At 48.3% G+C, this 17,063-nt stretch overlaps 7 protein-coding genes across 7 annotated transcripts; 3 read left to right on the top strand and 4 right to left on the bottom strand.

Annotated features, from left to right (window-relative positions):
• Window positions 1-872: 872 nt before the first annotated feature.
• Window positions 873-2,174, bottom strand: HD556DRAFT_1402447 (uncharacterized protein). The gene is given in 5 exon segments (XM_041303854.1): window positions 873-1,291; window positions 1,348-1,641; window positions 1,695-1,910; window positions 1,948-2,112; window positions 2,123-2,174. 3 exon segments carry the CDS (start codon window positions 1,800-1,802, stop codon window positions 1,019-1,021), a joined length of 675 nt encoding a protein of 224 aa, XP_041155865.1. The 5' UTR covers window positions 1,803-1,910; window positions 1,948-2,112; window positions 2,123-2,174; the 3' UTR covers window positions 873-1,018.
• A 234-nt stretch (window positions 2,175-2,408) lies between these two features.
• HD556DRAFT_1311927 (uncharacterized protein) lies at window positions 2,409-3,596 on the top strand (the record flags this gene model as incomplete). The annotated part of the gene is made up of 6 exons (XM_041300592.1): window positions 2,409-2,432; window positions 2,501-2,616; window positions 2,749-2,891; window positions 3,024-3,145; window positions 3,273-3,456; window positions 3,544-3,596. 6 exons carry the CDS (start codon window positions 2,409-2,411, stop codon window positions 3,594-3,596), a joined length of 642 nt encoding a protein of 213 aa, XP_041155864.1.
• A 929-nt stretch (window positions 3,597-4,525) lies between these two features.
• Window positions 4,526-5,757, bottom strand: HD556DRAFT_1402438 (uncharacterized protein; the record flags this gene model as incomplete). Its single annotated transcript, XM_041303853.1, has 3 exons — window positions 5,430-5,757; window positions 5,225-5,378; window positions 4,526-5,171 (listed from the first exon to the last, which is right to left on the bottom strand). Coding segments are annotated over exons 1-3 (439 nt in total), but the record flags the coding sequence as incomplete, so codon positions are not given.
• Window positions 5,758-6,228: 471 nt separating this feature from the next.
• On the bottom strand, window positions 6,229-7,230 carry HD556DRAFT_1402435 (uncharacterized protein). The gene is made up of 2 exons (XM_041303852.1): window positions 6,557-7,230; window positions 6,229-6,500 (listed from the first exon to the last, which is right to left on the bottom strand). Exons 1-2 carry the CDS (start codon window positions 6,964-6,966, stop codon window positions 6,491-6,493), a joined length of 420 nt encoding a protein of 139 aa, XP_041155862.1. The 5' UTR covers window positions 6,967-7,230; the 3' UTR covers window positions 6,229-6,490.
• Window positions 7,231-12,296: 5,066 nt separating this feature from the next.
• Window positions 12,297-14,155, top strand: HD556DRAFT_849112 (kinase-like domain-containing protein). The gene is made up of 6 exons (XM_041311822.1): window positions 12,297-12,775; window positions 12,826-13,131; window positions 13,183-13,251; window positions 13,302-13,520; window positions 13,574-13,785; window positions 13,844-14,155. Exons 1-6 carry the CDS (start codon window positions 12,632-12,634, stop codon window positions 13,896-13,898), a joined length of 1,005 nt encoding a protein of 334 aa, XP_041155861.1. The 5' UTR covers window positions 12,297-12,631; the 3' UTR covers window positions 13,899-14,155.
• HD556DRAFT_849113 (uncharacterized protein) lies at window positions 14,156-14,953 on the bottom strand. Its single transcript, XM_041311823.1, has one exon. It carries the CDS (start codon window positions 14,874-14,876, stop codon window positions 14,412-14,414), a length of 465 nt encoding a protein of 154 aa, XP_041155860.1. The 5' UTR covers window positions 14,877-14,953; the 3' UTR covers window positions 14,156-14,411.
• A 65-nt stretch (window positions 14,954-15,018) lies between these two features.
• HD556DRAFT_1402407 (uncharacterized protein) lies at window positions 15,019-16,291 on the top strand. The gene is made up of 3 exons (XM_041303851.1): window positions 15,019-15,502; window positions 15,564-15,842; window positions 15,900-16,291. The coding sequence occupies exons 1-3, from the start codon at window positions 15,398-15,400 to the stop codon at window positions 16,146-16,148; spliced, it is 633 nt and encodes a 210-aa protein (XP_041155859.1). The 5' UTR covers window positions 15,019-15,397; the 3' UTR covers window positions 16,149-16,291.
• Window positions 16,292-17,063: the final 772 nt, after the last annotated feature.

The following is a 17,063-nucleotide window of genomic DNA, read 5'->3' as shown; positions in this document are numbered from 1 at the left end:
AGCGTTCATTTCAGTGGTCTTGCAGATTCAATAGTAGTCTAGTTCAGAGTCGAATGGCACAGCGATGTCACCGCTGTGCAATTCGACTCTGGACTAGACTGGGCTCTCTTGATGCTCCATTAGTATTGTGTGCTGTGACGTGCACATAATAGCTCGCCGACACAACCTGACGGGAATTGCGTGGTTCACGTTGAAGAACTAGCGCTTCAAGTTAACAGCTGTGACGTGTTGGTTATGTCCATTGTCTGATGAGTGACGAGTCCAATAATTTCCTTCTCACAGCGTTACCTCATCGTTTCTCTCATCGACTCAATCCAAATCTACGACCACTCGTGCGCGTGATGAATGAAGACCATACGCCCGATCCTCCTGCAGAAGCAGATTTGTCCTCCTAGGATTGTTGGCTAACATTAACATCACCCTCCTCGTTCTCCTAGCAGCGATGGGTACCATGGACATCCGATCTGCGTATGTATCTCAGGCTTGATAGTCCCCTACCGCAGATGACTTGAAGGTCCTCATAAGAGGACCTGGAGGGCGTATGTAGCGTTCCTAAAAGGCACCGTATCTCCATAGTTTCTCTCATATTCGTTATTATTCCTGACTCTACAGTATATAAAGCACCATTTATCTACTGTTAGGGTAGTTGATCTTTCCCCACCAAATACATTTAGTTCGGACAGTTCTCTCGTCAATCCTCAACTCTCTCGTGTGAACGTTTTCTAAACGCCACACTAATTCATTCCCGAGGATAAGCTTGTCGCATTCAACTACTAGAGAATCCGGGCCACTGGCATAGCTCACATATGAAACCTCTAAAGTCATTGCCATCGTTAATTTATCCGGTCGTGTGCTCATGCCCCACAGAGAAGTCAGCTAGAAGCTTTACAACGACACCTAATGTACAAGCGCATCAGGGAAACGTAATTCACTACAGAATGCTACAGACCGCTCTGTAGCATTCTGTAGCACAATCCAACCCACGGATGAGAATGACATAAGAATCGGAACGTAGATTCTAGTGACGCCTACGCCTGCCCCGGGTCTGCGTCTTCTGCGTCTTCTGCGTCTTCTGACCAGACCTAGACACGCGTCCTTGTCCAGGATTCATGATACGGCGGAGCAGGTACCTTAAGAGACCACCAGCATATGCATTATCTGTTGGAAAGAACTTTCCCGTCGCTTTGGTATACTCGCTCAGCTTCGCCTCCGAAACAAATCTGGTCACTGGTTCCCTGGTCACTTTTGTATCGACCAAGTCAACAATATTGACATGAGTGGCTTTGACCGCCTAAATGTGACCATACTTGTCAGTATAACACAGGTGGGAACAAGTTGGGCTCCTACCTCGCGGCATGATTTGAGTGTGTCAGGAATCGGTGAAATGCGGACGATCTCACACAAATTGTGCCATGAAGTGAGATCATTCACATCCGTGCCATATATCTCGTTGAACTGCCGAACAAGGGCGTCCTTGAAATCATGGTGAGCTTTCTCTCTCTCTTTGTCTTCCTTATCCCAGCAAAACTGGCCGCACATCCGGTAAAACTCCGATGAAGCTGACGCAGACGAGTCGTAGTCGAACGTGGGGTATGTTGCAAAAAAATCGTCTAGAGGTGTCTGTGTCTGTGTTTTGGACGGCTGATGTATGTGTTAGCCTGTCTGTGAGATTGAAGCTGGCTATATTGACCTACACCATTGGTGACTTCGGACCCTTCGTCATGCTCAAACCTGCACTGGGAGCCGAATCGACAAGTAGCTGTCTGTGAATAACTGTAGCACACCCTAGAGGACGATGGCATCTTGTAGTACACGTCGTACACGTCCAGAATATGGTCAGGTGGGGGTCTTTATATTACGGAGTGCTTTGAATGCCGGATCACAGGAAAGGATAGTCCTTGCGTCTCACCTGATCAATTGCCATCACCATGGGGACCCCGGGCCACAATTCACAAACACTTCATGTGCCAAGCCAGCTTCTAGACGTATGTGTGGGAGACAAGTGTACCCTATCGAGAGATAGAACTGTATAACTTACGTGTGCACAACACACGCACCCAAACTTTGACCGGATAACGGGATTGCATTTCAAATCACGACTCGTAACAAGTCACTGTTCGGCGTTCGCAGCCCTCCGAGGTATCTTGTTGCGACCATGTGCGACAGGAATTTTACGTGCCATTATGGCACAGGATACAGAGAGCGGGTAAGGTGTCACCAGCTAGTCAATGAACATGATGTTGAAGTGTTGAGAAGACGTAAGCAGTATAAACATACCCAAACATACTATTCTTGGAATTGATTCAGTGCAAACAGTAGACATCTTGCCCAAGATACCACAACGAAACTCCAAATTTAAATTGCACGTTCATATGTGTTAATGATTATTTGGAGTGTAAGTATCTTATATGTCACTGCCGGATGACGCTTGTGTATGTCCTGAAACGCAATCAATATCAATCATAATCGTGCTAGTTTTTTCCTCGGATTTGGTCACCAGCTTAGCGTGATATCCTCAAACGCTAAGGACGAGGCGTGGCCCCACCACAAATATCTGCACGAGTGTGACAAGTTGAAGAATTCTGAGCTCCCACGGAAGATGAGTTCTGTAGAAACGTGAGTAGTCGAATGCAGACGAGCACGCCCGGTGTTCATTTCATGAGTCTAATGTAGTTCAAGCTGACCCATTGAAACAGAACCATCACAAGCTGCGGATGTGCTGGAACAGTTGAGCGCTCGGAGCACCAGGCTCGTGGAGTGCGAAGGGGGTGTAGATCGGGTGACGCAGATGATGGTGCTTGTGCGAGACGACGAGCACGATAACATCTGTATGCGAGATAGCATACAGGTATGTAAGACCACGATGGGGATTGCCATTAGGGCGGATGATGGTACGTGTGACAATGATGCCAACGGGGTCGTATACATCGACAGGCGTAGGGGAAGTGGTGCATGTATCCGTAGTAGAAGTAGAGTGTGGGATGCGCGCGACCTTTCCAAATCAGAACCTTTCCCCTCGACAGGACCAACTACAACCTCGTCGACGGCCCTCGGCCGTCGTACGCGCAGCTTGATGGTACAAAACCTGAGTTTGGGATACGGATGGCGAAGAAGGCGGAATATTGCCGAGGTGAGGTTGGTTGTCGTGAGTGTCAGGGATGCTATAGTATCGTCGTGAGGCGGAATTGCACTGAACGGCTGTCCAAGGCGAATGATGAATCGTAATGCTTGTACTAAGAGGGATTCTAAATCAGCCAGTCCCTCTTTGACAGGATGGTTGTTGTGCGAATGGTACTGTACAACGAAAAGGTTCGGACCAATCTCCCAAGCTTTCTGCATCGTCTCCAAAGTTGGGCAGGTCGAGGAGACGACTGTCCCATGGACGGAAGGAAGAATATCTGTCGCGTAGGCTTTTCCTGGGAGAACTGGACCAGCTTCTCATCGCTCGTGATACTAGTAAGCAGGTCATGAAATCTGTGCCTTGAATCCATACGTGCGGGGTCTCTTCGGCTGGACCACGCTGCTGTCTGACTTCCGTGACAGGGAAGATGACGCAAGGCAGTTGCAGTCTGCAGCAAGCAAGACTCTGGGTATAAAGCCAAACACGGAGCCACAATGTTTCGCAGCGATGAGATGGCTGCCTGAATCTCATCTTCAGATAAAGATGGCAGGGCTAGTGGCGGAGCGTATGATGCAACATCATCTGGAAGCCCTCAGTCACGATGTCCTGGAGGAGCCGTTGTTTATTCTCGCCATGAATTGCAAGTACGTGGACGCCGCATATGCAAGACAGTAAGTCCGCAGTGTCCTCTGGCACATTCACAACATGCATAAACACCCGATGAAGCTTCTCAGGTGTCTCATCCCCATCTCCATCTGATATAGGATCTGAAGAGACTCCTCGTGGTTGGCGAACTCGTCGTCAGCCGATATACGGAGCTCAATCCGCCGAGTCTGGGTAGAAAATGATATTGGAAGTAGCAGATAAAGGATGTTGCTCAGCGTCAAGAACAACCGCTATGAAAAAGTCCACGCTACCTTAGGGTGGTGCTAGAGAAAGAATATCGTAAGAGGGAGAGACAGCATGAAGACAGAGACATACCTCAGCATCTGAGGAAGAACCACTAGGCCACAAACCAGACGACACAGCATATATATGCTTTAGCGCAAGTACTGATAGTACGTGTACCTGTTTCTGTTGCTATTTTCGTCAAGGCACATTCTTCGGAAAACTGCTATGAGATCTGGATTTGATCATAATACACCTCAAATGTACTCCTGGTGTTTCCATAGACGCCAGGATGCGATGTTGCTTGCTTGGTCATGCGGGAATTGCTAGAAGAGCCTGGCCTGGGACTGGTGTCAAGAAAAAATTGCGCATAGGACATAGTTTCAACATTACAAGTGGACCAATTACGTATGCGGTAGTAGTAAATCATGAGGCATGAAAAAGAAGGCATAGTGAACACGAGGAAGGGCATACATGCATGGTTATCAGAAAAAAAAACTGTCAATCAAATGCTCACCACCCAAAAGCAAGATCCCTCCCGAATCGAGCATATCGACCCAGCGCGCCAGAATAAAATAAGAACAAAAGCGCCGCAAAGAATATAAGTTGTCGTTGCTGTTGATATAGAGTTGCGCTTGTTTTGCTACCTTCGGCCTCCCCAACGTTCCCCTTGACCGATGCTTCTTTGCTGTGTGCTTCCTGCGGCACATCGGGAATGCCTGGGTCAGCACCAGAGTATTTGGGGTAGTGATGAGACACGCTTTCTCCCACTACGCCATTATCGAGTAGTTTTGATATGCGACCTAGCGTCGCTTCCATAACGCGTTCGACCGCGGTATCGTACTGCCGCACAATACGTAGACGGTCTGCGCGTATGGATACGGTGTCTTCAGAGGGCGTTGGTTCTGTATTGGAAGACGAAGAATGAGCATTGGGGCATGAAACTGCATTAGATACATCAAAAGGTATGTCTCGGAAGGGCATACACGGAACAATAAGTCTCCCCTACAAAACAAACACGACCAGCACGTTTCAAGAGCATCACGAACTCACCGTACATCCAAACAACACCCTTCGAATCAGCCAACACTTTTAAAGCAAGTGGCGACAATCTCCCCTTGCACTTCTCCTCAAACGACTGCATTCTCTCCAGATCGATCGCCTGTCACATCAATCAACATTTTGGTAGACAGGGTACCAGTAGGTAGCACGCACCGAACACCGCTCCAGGGCCCACTTACCCTTCACTTTCTTCAAATTCAACTCGCCCGTAGGTTCGAGCGCAAAGTCGTTTTTTAGTGCAGCCCATGGCTCCTTCATCGGATTTTTACCTTGAGTCCATTCTGGAAGGAGGTAAACGCGGACGTGTCTGTTGGCCCAGTAATTAGTACCAAGCGATGTTCATGTAGAGCTCACACACCTAGGTGGACAGGAATATGCGAGTGGACTGGGATTTTTCCACATGCGCTCTAGATGCTCTTGCGGCGTGCGCACGAATATAGAGGGACCGTTACCCATGGTGCTGTGAATGGAACCGGCTGCCAGTGGACATCGTGTATATAAAATACTATCAGGTACTTGTTCCGTGTTGAGAACGTCTTGACGAGGTCACGATGAGAAGCATGAAAACAAGAGAGCCAAGGAAACCGTATTTATGTAAAGTTGTACAAGGCCTCAGCAGGGTATTACTTTGAAGGAGACGCATGAATGTTATTGCCAGTGAATAAGTGCCGACCATAAAACAAGGTCACAAAAGTACAACAACGTGCATTTGCTCCGCGTTCTCTCTTTTCAGTCTCAGATTCCACTCAAGTTTATCTCCGACTTCGTCTCCACAATCATGATCAGCAGTACATGGCTAGCTACAACCTGCACTTTGGTTGATGTTCAGAACGCGTACAGGATCGGGGTCGGCGGCTCTTGGCTCAACTTTAAATTATTATTGCTATTCATACTCATCGAATTTAAGTGCACCTTGTGTTACAGTGGCCAGGGTAGGGTGAGGGACACCCTCTGGATTTCTCTCGGAAATGGTTCCAAATCCAATACACATACATATACCGCATATAAGCAATTGAAACTGGTCCGAAAAATTCAAGTATGCGAAGCTGCAGTCCAAGGTAAGACTGCAGAGGTGTATCTAAGTTGGCTCACGATGCTGCGGCTGAATTTGCAGCTCTCAAGGAGTGGAAGAGGACCAGCTTTAACGAAGTTGAAGGGGCTCGAGGGAAATGCTTTGGATTTTAGCACGTTGGATCGGATCGAACAAGGAATAATTACACATGCTATTTAGAGATTTGGTACTGTACGGTTGTATATGAAGTATCAATATGAATTAGGTCCCGGTACTAGATGCATCACGAATCAGGAACAACATTAGCACATCATTCAGTGGAACAACCATAACTTATTCAGACGAAGTGCTAAGTATAAAATCAAAGAATCAACGGTACACTCCATAGTGCAGTAATGAAATCACTATTACGTGGAGCTAGAAGGATCAATATTAGCCACTGCGAGGACGGGTGGTAAAGACTAAGAACTTACGCATCCCGGCAACTAGACCAGTTTGTCCCATGTGCCATGCGGCTCAAATCGAGCTCGGCACCTCCTCTTGAAATCACCAATGAAGTCCAAGGGGTATAAAATGCATGTCGGGAAGCGGGAGGTACCCAGAAAAGGAGCCGGCGATTGGGGCCCATCATCCGTCCATCAGCCTGCAGCAAGAAAGGGGTTGGATTACAATCGTCGTGAGAGGTGGGTTCGAGCAAGTCAGCGGGATTGGGCAGGGCATCTTCAACTCTGGGCGAGAAGCAAATGTGGTGGGCGTGATAAGTGTTGGTTGGCATGATATGGCTTTCTTGAGTGAGAGGTGTGGTGCTGTGGTGAAGTGGAGATGCGAAGGAATCTGGCTCTCTGGACTCGGGGGATGGCTGCAGTTTCACTGCACTCCACATACGGACAGTCTTATCTGATGAACCAGATATGATGCGAGTACCGTCCGGTGAGAACGAGACTGAATAAACCAATGCAGTGTGCCCCTCTAAGGGCTCTCCTAATGGCCGTCTGGTCGCTACATCCCACAGCCGCACAGTCTTATCTCCCGAACCAGACACGATGCGAGTACCGTCTGGTGAGAACGAGACTGACCAAACCCAATCAGTGTGCCCCTCCAAGGGCTCTCCCAATGGCTGTCCCGTCGCCGCATCCCACAGCCGCACAGTATTATCCGATGAACCAGATGCGATGCGAGTACCATCTGGTGAAAATGAGACTGAGTAAACTCCTTCAACGTGCCCCTCCAAGGGCTCGCCCAGTGGCTGTCCCGTCCATGCATCCCACAACCGCACAGTCTCGTCCTCCGAACCAGACACGATGTGAGTACCATCCGGTGAGAATGAGACTGAGTAAACCGCTCCAGTATGCCCCTCCAAGGGCTCTCCTAATGGCTGTCCTGTCGCCACATCCCACAGCCGCACAGTGTTATCGTCGGAACCAGATGCGATGCGAGTACCATCTGGTGAGAATGAGACTGAGCGAACCCAATCAGTGTGCCCCTCCAAGGGCTCACCCAATGGTTGCCCCGTCCATGCGTCCCACAGCCGCACAGTATTATCGGAAGAACCGGACGCGACGTGAGTACCACCCGGTGAGAACGAGACTGACCAAACAATTCCAGTGTGCCCCTCTAAAGGCTTACACAACGGCCGTCCCGTCCATGCATCCCACAGCCGCACAGTCATGTCTCTCGAACCAGACACGATGCGAGTACCATCTGGTGAGAATGAGACTGAACGAATCCAATCAGTGTGCCCCTCCAAGGGCTCTCCAAATGACTGTCCAATCGCCACATCCCACAGCCGCACGGTATTATCGAAAGAACCGGACACGATGCGAGTACTATCCGGTGAGAACGAGACTGAGCAAATACAATTAGTGTGTCCGTCCAAGGGCTCCCCCAATGGCTGTCCTGTCGCCGCATCCCACAACCGCACAGTATTATCGAAAGAACCGGACGCGATGCGAGTACCATCTGGTGAGAACGAGACTGAGCGAACCAGTCCAGTGTGCCCCTCCAAGGGCTCACCCAATGGCTGTCCTGTCCATGCATCCCACAGCCGCACACTCTTATCCTCCGAACCAGACACAATGCGAGTACCATCCGGTGAGAACGAGACTGAATAAACCGCTCCAGTGTGCCCCTCCAAGGGCTCTCCTAATGGCTGTCCTGTCACCGCATCCCACAGCCGCACGGTGTTATCGTCGGAACCAGATGCAATGCGAGTACCATCTGGTGAGAACGAGACTGAGCGAACCCAATCAGTGTGCCCCTCCAAGGGCTCACCCAATGGCCGCCCCGTCCATGCATCCCAAAGCCGCACAGTCCTATCTTCCGAACCAGACGCGATGCGAGAATTATCAGGCGAGAACGAGACTGAGAGAACCGCTCCAGTGTGCCCCTCCAAGGGCTCGCCCAATGGCTGTCTCGTGCATGCATCCCACAGCCGCACAGTGACATCCAATGAACCAGACGCGATGCGAGTACCATCCGGGGAGAACGAAACTGAGGAAACCAGTCCAGTGTGCCCCTGCAAGGGCTCCCCCAATGGTTGTCCCGTCCATGCATCCCACAGCCGCACAGTCTCATCCTCCGAACCAGACACGATGCGAGTACCATCTGGTGAGAACGAGACTGAGGCGACCCCTCCAGAGTGCCCACTGATCACGGTCTGGGCAACCGTCCAGTTCAAATCACGGCCGGATGCCAGACGAAGGTTGTTCGGAAACCTTGCAGTAAAATTGGTAGCCATGGTGGAGTTGATGGGTGAGAATGGTAGCGCTGATACATATAGATGCGGGGTGCTATGCAAAATGATGCCGCCAAACACTTGAATGAATCTTTGTACATCCATTGTGGTGGTCCGTAAATCTTCGTATCCAAAATGGCCCTATGTTTATTTATGAGCTGTGCGTCCGACACCGTGTCGTAGGCATGTGCTCACCTTCAGCCACTTAGCAACGAGTGGAAGCCCAGTAATTGCACCGCTGATTGCGTTGAGAAGTCCGAGTGCTTCAATCCAGAACAGCAGTCGCTCGTGGTTGAAGAATGATCTAATCGCCTTTGCGAGCTCATCGTCGAAGTCCATTTTTTGAACATGCGTAGCCCAATGTCGACAGGAATAGGCGAGATGTAGGGGAATGGATGTTTTGACTCGTTGAGGCAGTCCGGTATCTTCGCGATTAGGGAGGTATGATGACTCTAAATCACACATATTGAAGCGGAGGCCACGTTCCATCACTCGAAGTGACGCCAACGCTAAGTCGTGGTGTTGTGTCTTCGTCACGTCAACGAAAAAGTCTCCGCTGGATGATTTATCTGTTAGGAACTCTTGGAAGGATGTGTGGAGGGGTCTGACGGGGATACATGAGTCTGTTGTGCCACTGAGGAGGGATCCCATATGTTGTATGATGCCCAGTTTGTAATGTTTGTTGTGGTCCGGAAAACAATCCCGCATGGCGTTGAGGGAATCGAACGGGAGGGGTTCAGCCGTGCTGAGTATTTGCCCCATCACAGAACGAAACCCCGCTAGTGCTTCCTGGTACTCGGCATCGCCATACCGATGTCGTGGCCAAATCTCTGCCAGAATAAGCCGATACATATCATACAACTTGTTTGTCCATTTCCCAGGATCACGGTTCACAACAGTTTCAAAGCGAGACCTTGGATTTACGCCGGGAAGGTCTTCCGTGATATATTCGCATGCAAGACGTGCCCACTCAAAAAGTCCATTGGCTTTCGCAGCGAGGTTTTCAAACTCTTCCTTCCCAAAGCACGATAACCCTTGTAGCTTGTCAGACACAAAAGCGCAGATGTCGCGCTCCGACACTGCTGTTGGTATCTCGTCCATGGATAACCGTAGAGTATGCTGAACGTCATGAAATGCATCTTCTATGTCATGAAGTGGGCGAGAGGTAACGAGAATCCGAAAGTTGGATGGAAGTTCTGTGATTTTTGGAAGATCTGTGTTCTGAACTTTACCGGTAAGTATGCGGAGAAGGTCCCGCCGCGTCTCCACTCCACCGCTCTCGTCCAGCGCCTCGATCACAATCAAGACAGGTCCCACACTTGACCTAGACAATTTCTTCAGTGGTCCTATGAGAAGCTTATCCCACTGTTGGAAAATATCCCTCGAGTTCTTGAGTGACGTAGACTTTTTAACCGCATCCACTAATGATCGTCTCATCTCTGGATCCCGATCAGCTAGGTCACGAGCGATGGTGGAGAAAACTTTTTCGTGGTGTTTCTCGGCTTCTTGGGCCTTGTCGAAGCAGAAACATGAACCAAGCACTCCCATGTCGTTGAACCACTTGGCAATTGTGTGAGCGATGGCTGACTTGCCCGTGCCTGCAGGCCCAGATAGCCACAGCACACGTTCAGCAGCGTCTCCACTGTCATTGATCCAATCGGAAATTTGGGAGAGAATCTCCGTGCGCGTCCCTGATAGGCACTGTTTCGTGGTATCTAGTCCTACGCCCTTTGCATAAGCAATATCACCAAGATCCAGGGTATCACCTGAAACGGTGTGAGTGAATGTGAAGACAGAAACGTGTCAGAATTCTTACCCGTACGTTGGACGAAGATGGCAACGTTTCGGTCAACTTGGTCCCGGAATTGTTGCATGAGTCTGTCCAAAGTATCGCTATACCGCTTAATGATGATGTTGGTTTCCGAGAGAATGCTTTTCCCAAGTCTCTTCCCTATGATAATAGTGTAAGATTCATGTACAAAGTGCGATAGCTTGGCGACTCACAAAAGCTCTTTGTCTCGGAGTAGTTCTTGATAAAATGGGCACACTCAAGAGTCTGCTGAACGATGTTTCCAACGATATTGCACATTGATTCAATTTTGCCAAGAGTGTCATCTTGGGTCATGAAGAGGTAAACTTCAGCCAATTTCTTGAGAAGACCATGGACTGATTGGTCGCGCTCTGCTTGAGTGATGATAACCTACATGGAATTATACTGAGCAAGAGATAGAACTCCGGGAGAAACCGAACGTACTTTGGATGCAGCAGACAAGACGCCCAGCGCCATTTTTGCGTACGGATGCACCTATACAACTTGATTAGTTCGCTTCCCATAAACGAGAATGACCCATACATCCGTAATCTTCTCAAGGACAGCGTCGATGATCTTTAGGGGTTGAAGATATGTCGTCTCGAAGTCATCCATGGTGGTGAGACCTGCCAGGGCATTGCTGGCTGTGGACGCCACAGAAGTCACATGTCCCCCGAGTAGCCTCATGCTTTCTGTGCCCTCACGAGCACCCTGAAGTTCAGCATCAACTAGTTTGGGATCAGGACCTTCCTCCACGCCAGAAGGAGCGGCCTGAATCTGTGCGATTGCTAAAATTTAAAGAAGAAAAAGCAAATCATCAGACGAAAATACCTGTACAGCGGGTGCTGGAGCACCTTGAAGTTCGATGTTCTGGACCACAACGGTGCGGTTTCGTTTTCGCTTGAAGGGTTTCTGCACAAACTCAGCCGTATTCAAGACAATCTGCATTCGCATCTACGCACAGGAAGTTTTTTTGTTAACCCATTTTTCAATTTCTGCAGGGACTGACAGACTCCTCTAAGAGGTTCGGCGCCCTGGACAAAAAATACATGAGGGCTGCCAGCGATGAATTACAAAAAAGCACGTACCTGGCTTTGACCAATATTTGCTTGGCTGCGTCTGTTGGCTTCTGCAGGAGGATCGGGCGTATGGTCTTCACTCATCACGAGTAGTCGTAGAGTTGGATTGAGTTAGTGTGAGAAACGGTGGGGGTACGGTACACTGCGAGAAGGGAATAAATAGACCTTGAGGCAGATCCTTCGGAAAGATCCCTCGAAGCATAGTAACCAACACGTCACGGTTAACGTGAAGCGCTAATCCTTCAACCACGCAATTCTTGTCAGTTTATAATATATATCGGCAGGTTATGGGCTGTCAGCAATGAACCACGTACCTAGCTTTGGTCAACATTTACTTGGCTGCATCTGTTGGCTTGTGCAGGAGGATCGGGCGCATGGTCTTCACTCGTCACGAGTGGTCGAGTCGTAGATTTGAATTGAGTCAGTATGTCATACTACATAGAGGTTGCTCAAAGTGGGTCGCGGTTTTCACATGACTTGTCTCATAATCACACGCTTCACTAGCAAGTACTCTGACTACCATTGTACAATGTACTACAATGTAACATAAGTAACTGATCATCAAATGGCCCCACAGTACCTTAGAAATCATCTGAATCTTGACTCATCTCTTGAATCCTTATTGTAAACGTCTTGGCAACTCGATATCTAACTCAGGATGAACCCAATGTGGCAATCCTTGAAGCGAGCTTTGACGTGCATCCGGCTTTCTTGTCTACCATGTACAACAACTTCGTCACTATGGTCATTTTCCCTACTCAGGGCATGAGGACTCTAGACACCTCGTCCGGGAAACATACTTAAGTTGGACCTGCTCAGGCAGTATGGCACTCATCATCTAGATTCTGCTTCCTGCCTGCTATCCATCCCAACTTGAAATCTATCCACCAATACTCATTTTTGTAGTCATCCATACTATCCTCCAATGGCTTTTAATCTCGCAAAAATCGATGTAGATGATCTGACGGGAATGGTCGTGACGACCGACATTGGCAATCGCCCATTCGGCAGTGGAAGCTTCGCAGACGTTTGGACGGGAATCTACACCACGCAAGGTTATAGTTATACCGTACGTGCTACTCGGTCACTAGTGACGTATATATTCACTCGTCGATGTAGGTAGCTGTGAAGATCTTGAGATCATCACTTCTGTCAAACAACCGCATTGCGGACAAAACCATACGGGTATGTAAATCGTTTATTCATAGGTCATCCTTTTTACTTGTCTGCCTTCAGAAAATTTTGCGAGAGGCAAAAATTTGGAGCACGCTGGATCATCCCAACGTGGCTCGATTCATCGGTGTGTACTATGAACAACATACACAGAGGTATCGTATCCCCCGTCTAGTATCAACGTTTTATAGGAACAGAACACTGAAAGACCGTCTGGTGCATATCCACAACAACCACGAGAGATGGCAACTTGTATGTATATATTTCATTCATAGTCGCGCATATTCAATGATGTCTGGATAGTTTCGCCAATTTTTGTCTGGATTAGAATATCTGCACCGCAACAAAGTCATCCATGGAGACCTCAAACCTGTCAGCACACAATTTTTATCTGCGGGAATACTGACTTATACTCATTGTAGACAAATGTTCTCATTGACGACTCTTGGAATGCAGTTTTGACGGACTTCGGCCTTTCCCTTGTCCTTGAAGCTCATGGTTTCACGACGACTACTGTAAATTCGGTTGGCACACTCCGTTATATGGCACCAGAGTTGATGAATCCCGCGAACACTTCGGCATCAGCACTGCTACCCACCGTGCAATCGGACATCTGGTCGGCAGGTATGACGGGTCTAGAGGTGCGTTAGAAAATCATTGTCACCAAAATTGCAGATACTGAGTGTGTTACTAGATTTTATCTGGCATTGTGCCGTACCCCGATCAGATTGAGGATACCGAGCTTATCGTGTGTATCTCTGGAGGGGAAATACCCAGCAGGAATAGTCACCCTCGAGTGTCAAGGACGACATGGTCGGCGCTGGAGACCTGTTGGGAAAAGGGCGGGAAGCGACCAGCTGTATCTACATTGATAAGATACTTGGATGCAAATTATCCCAGTTTGCAGTAAGCTATATGGCGAAATTGTCACATATGTAGATACAGAACGTCCTTCATTGCATAGGTTATATAACACGGACTTGACGAACAATGCTATAGTTTTGGTTTCATATCAATAGTGAATCCAACGTCTTCCAAAGATCGACTTTGCCAACCGACCAACCAAAGGAAATAATTGTGGGTGAAGAAAAGCTTTTTCCGAGTTCGCCTGCCGTCGCGCATATCTGGCAGCAGTACCTTGCGATATTATGGCAAGCTTAAAAACAACCAGGTGAATATATACTATCCTGTACCTGGGTATAGCACGTACCCGGAAGAGTATCCAACTACGGACAAAGACCATTAATTTCTTTGATGGGATATGGTTGGTTGGTCGGCCTGGAGTACTCGTGCTCAAGGTCTTCTAAGGATATAGGGACATCTTTTGTAGCATTCTTGAACGGCCTGATGATTGTGAATTCAGTGAGCAGGGAATCCTTGGGTATATGATGACGAGCGTCGATTGCCCATGGTTGAGTAAGGTTCGCGAGGTCAGCAAGCTATGCAGTGAATTTAGATCAAGATGCGGAAGACGGTGATCGGTGGATGTACCGGACTACCTAGAGCACATAACTCCCAGTCCAGTATGCCAATTATCCTGGATGAAATATCATGTCGTCAAGCTTGTAGTCCCCGTGGACAATCTGCAGCCCAGTTTTACTCTCGTCCGGGAGGTGCCTCTGGTACCAACCGACCATTTCTTCAAAATACGGAATATTTCCTGTTGCTTTTCCTGTCTCGATATCTATAGCCTGGCATTGAGCAACCGATATGCGTGTAAAAGATTTGATTTGACGGGGGAAGTAATCAGTCGTATGATCAAAGTTCTTGAGGCCTAATTGGAATGGGTCAAGAGAAGCCAATGCTGCCAACGAGCAGATAGCTGAGAGCCAGCTTTGGGTAATCAGGCTTAGCATATTAATACAATAGAGAGATGGCAAAAAAGTACCATTCTCAATAGATTGTGACCGTACCTTGAACTGTTTGGTAGTAGCGATAACCGGCACATGTAATTTCAAGTATGTATTGAGCTTCTGGATGTCGATGTTGGCGCGCATGATACTCGGGCCTGCAGTATTTTTGTCGCGCTATCAGTCATAATATCGAGGTTAAGTTGAACGTTCAATTGAAGGGGTTGCGGCACTCCCCGGCTGGAATGTGGGTGTGCCCGAACGTTCCATAAGCAGTTACCCGCTCTCTGTATCTTGTACCATAAAATTCCTGTCGCACAGTCGCAACAAGATACCTCGGACGGCTGCGAACGACTTGTTACGAGTCGTGATTTGAAATGCAATCCCGTTATCCGGTCGAAGTTTGGGTGCGTGTGCTGTACACACGTAAGTTATACAGTTCTATCTCTCAATAGGATACACTTGTCTCCCACACGTACGTCTAGAAGCTGGCTTGGCACATGAAGTGCTTGTGGATCCACATGGTGATGAAGTTCCAATTTGATCTACTGGTCAGGCGCGAAGACTATCCTTTCCTGTGATCGGGCATTCAAGGACTCCGTCATATAAAGACCCCCCACCTGGCTATATTCTGGACGAGTACGACGTGTAGTACTTGTTACTAAAAGATGCCATCGTCCCCTAGGGTGTGCTACAGCTATTCACAGACAGCTACTTGTCGATTCGGCTCCAAGTGCAGGTTTGCGCATGGCGAAGTCAAAATCACCAATGGTGTAGGTCAATATAGCCACCTTCAATCTCACAGACAGACTAACACATACATCCAAAACACAGACACAGACACCTCTAGACGATTTTTTTGAAACATATCCCGCGTTCGACTACAACTCGTCTGCGTCAGCTTCATCGGAGTTTTACCGGATGTGCGACCAGTTTTGCTGGAATAGGGAAGACGAAGAGAGAGAACAAGCTCACTGTGATTTCAAGGACGCCCTTGTTCAGCAGTTCAACGAGATATATGGCACGGATGTGAATAATCTCAGTTCATGGCACAATTTGTGTCAGATCGTCCGCATTTCACCGATTCCTGACACTCTCGAATCATGCCGCGAGGTAGGAACCCAACTTGTTGCCACCTGCGTTATACTGACAAGTATGGTCACATTTTAGGCGGTCAAAGCAACTCATGTCAATATAGTTGACTTGATCGATACAAAAGTGACCGGGAAGCCAGTGACCATATTTGTCTCGGAGGCGAAGCTGAGCGAGTATACCAAAGCGACTGGAAAGTTCTTTCCAAGGGATAATGCATATGCTGGTGGTCTCTTAAGGTACCTGCTCCGCCGTATTATGAATCCTAGACAAGAACGCGTGTCTAGGTCTGGTCAGAAGACGCAGGGCAGGCGTAGGCGTCACTAGAATCTACGTTCCGATTCTCATGTCATTCTCATCCGCGGGTTGAATTGTGCTACAGAATGCTACAGCGGTCTGTAGCACTCTGTAGTGAATTACTTTTCCGGATGCGCTTGTACATTAGGTGTCGTTGTAAAGCTTCTAGTTGACTTCTCTGTGGTGCACAAGCACACGACTGGATAGTCTATTAACGATGGCAATGACTGTAGAGGTTTCATGTGTGAGCTATGCCAGTGGCCCAGGTTCTCTAGTAGTTGAATGTTGCAGAAGCAACAAGCTTATCCTCGCGAATGAAATCAGAGCCCCCACGACTCCGAAGTGAGGAAATTTCCCTTTCTCGCATTCACACCCAGTATGCCTAGGGCACAATATTCTTCCGATATCAACGCCTGCCCTTTACATACTCACTAAAGCCATGGACGCTTTCAGTGCCATTTTACCATGTAAATCAATGGTCATTTATGAACAACACAAATTTCTTCTAGAATACATAGATATATTTGGCAAAAGCGTAATTGCATCGGTCTATAGGTCTCATGACTACCATGTCACGGACTCATGAATTCACTGATGTGGTCCTGGATCTGGGCGCGGATAAGGCCTGGAGACTCAGTGATCATTTTGACTTTGAATCGGACATTCACATCGACTGCTGAAATCTCATTGATTCTTATAATAGCCTGAACTACCCTTTACACACTATTAATATCGGAGCTTACCTTACATAAAGTTCGCTATACACTGTTACACACGTTCCCTCTGGTTCCAGCGCCTATCGCACTTCTCACATCTCTCTGTCCGCGCTTTCTGCGTTGCTGGTGCCAGATACTATGACGGCAGTATAAATTCTGCTACCTGAACCTCGGAACGCATCCTTCCAAGAAACATTCATCTCCACGTCGAACAGGAATGACTCAATTA

This window comes from Suillus plorans (genome assembly GCF_016647745.1).
Source record: "Suillus plorans strain S12 chromosome Unknown HD556scaffold_66, whole genome shotgun sequence".
In the NCBI taxonomy this organism is placed as follows: Eukaryota; Fungi; Basidiomycota; class Agaricomycetes; order Boletales; family Suillaceae; genus Suillus; species Suillus plorans.
This window is presented reverse-complemented; position numbering and strand designations above follow the sequence as displayed.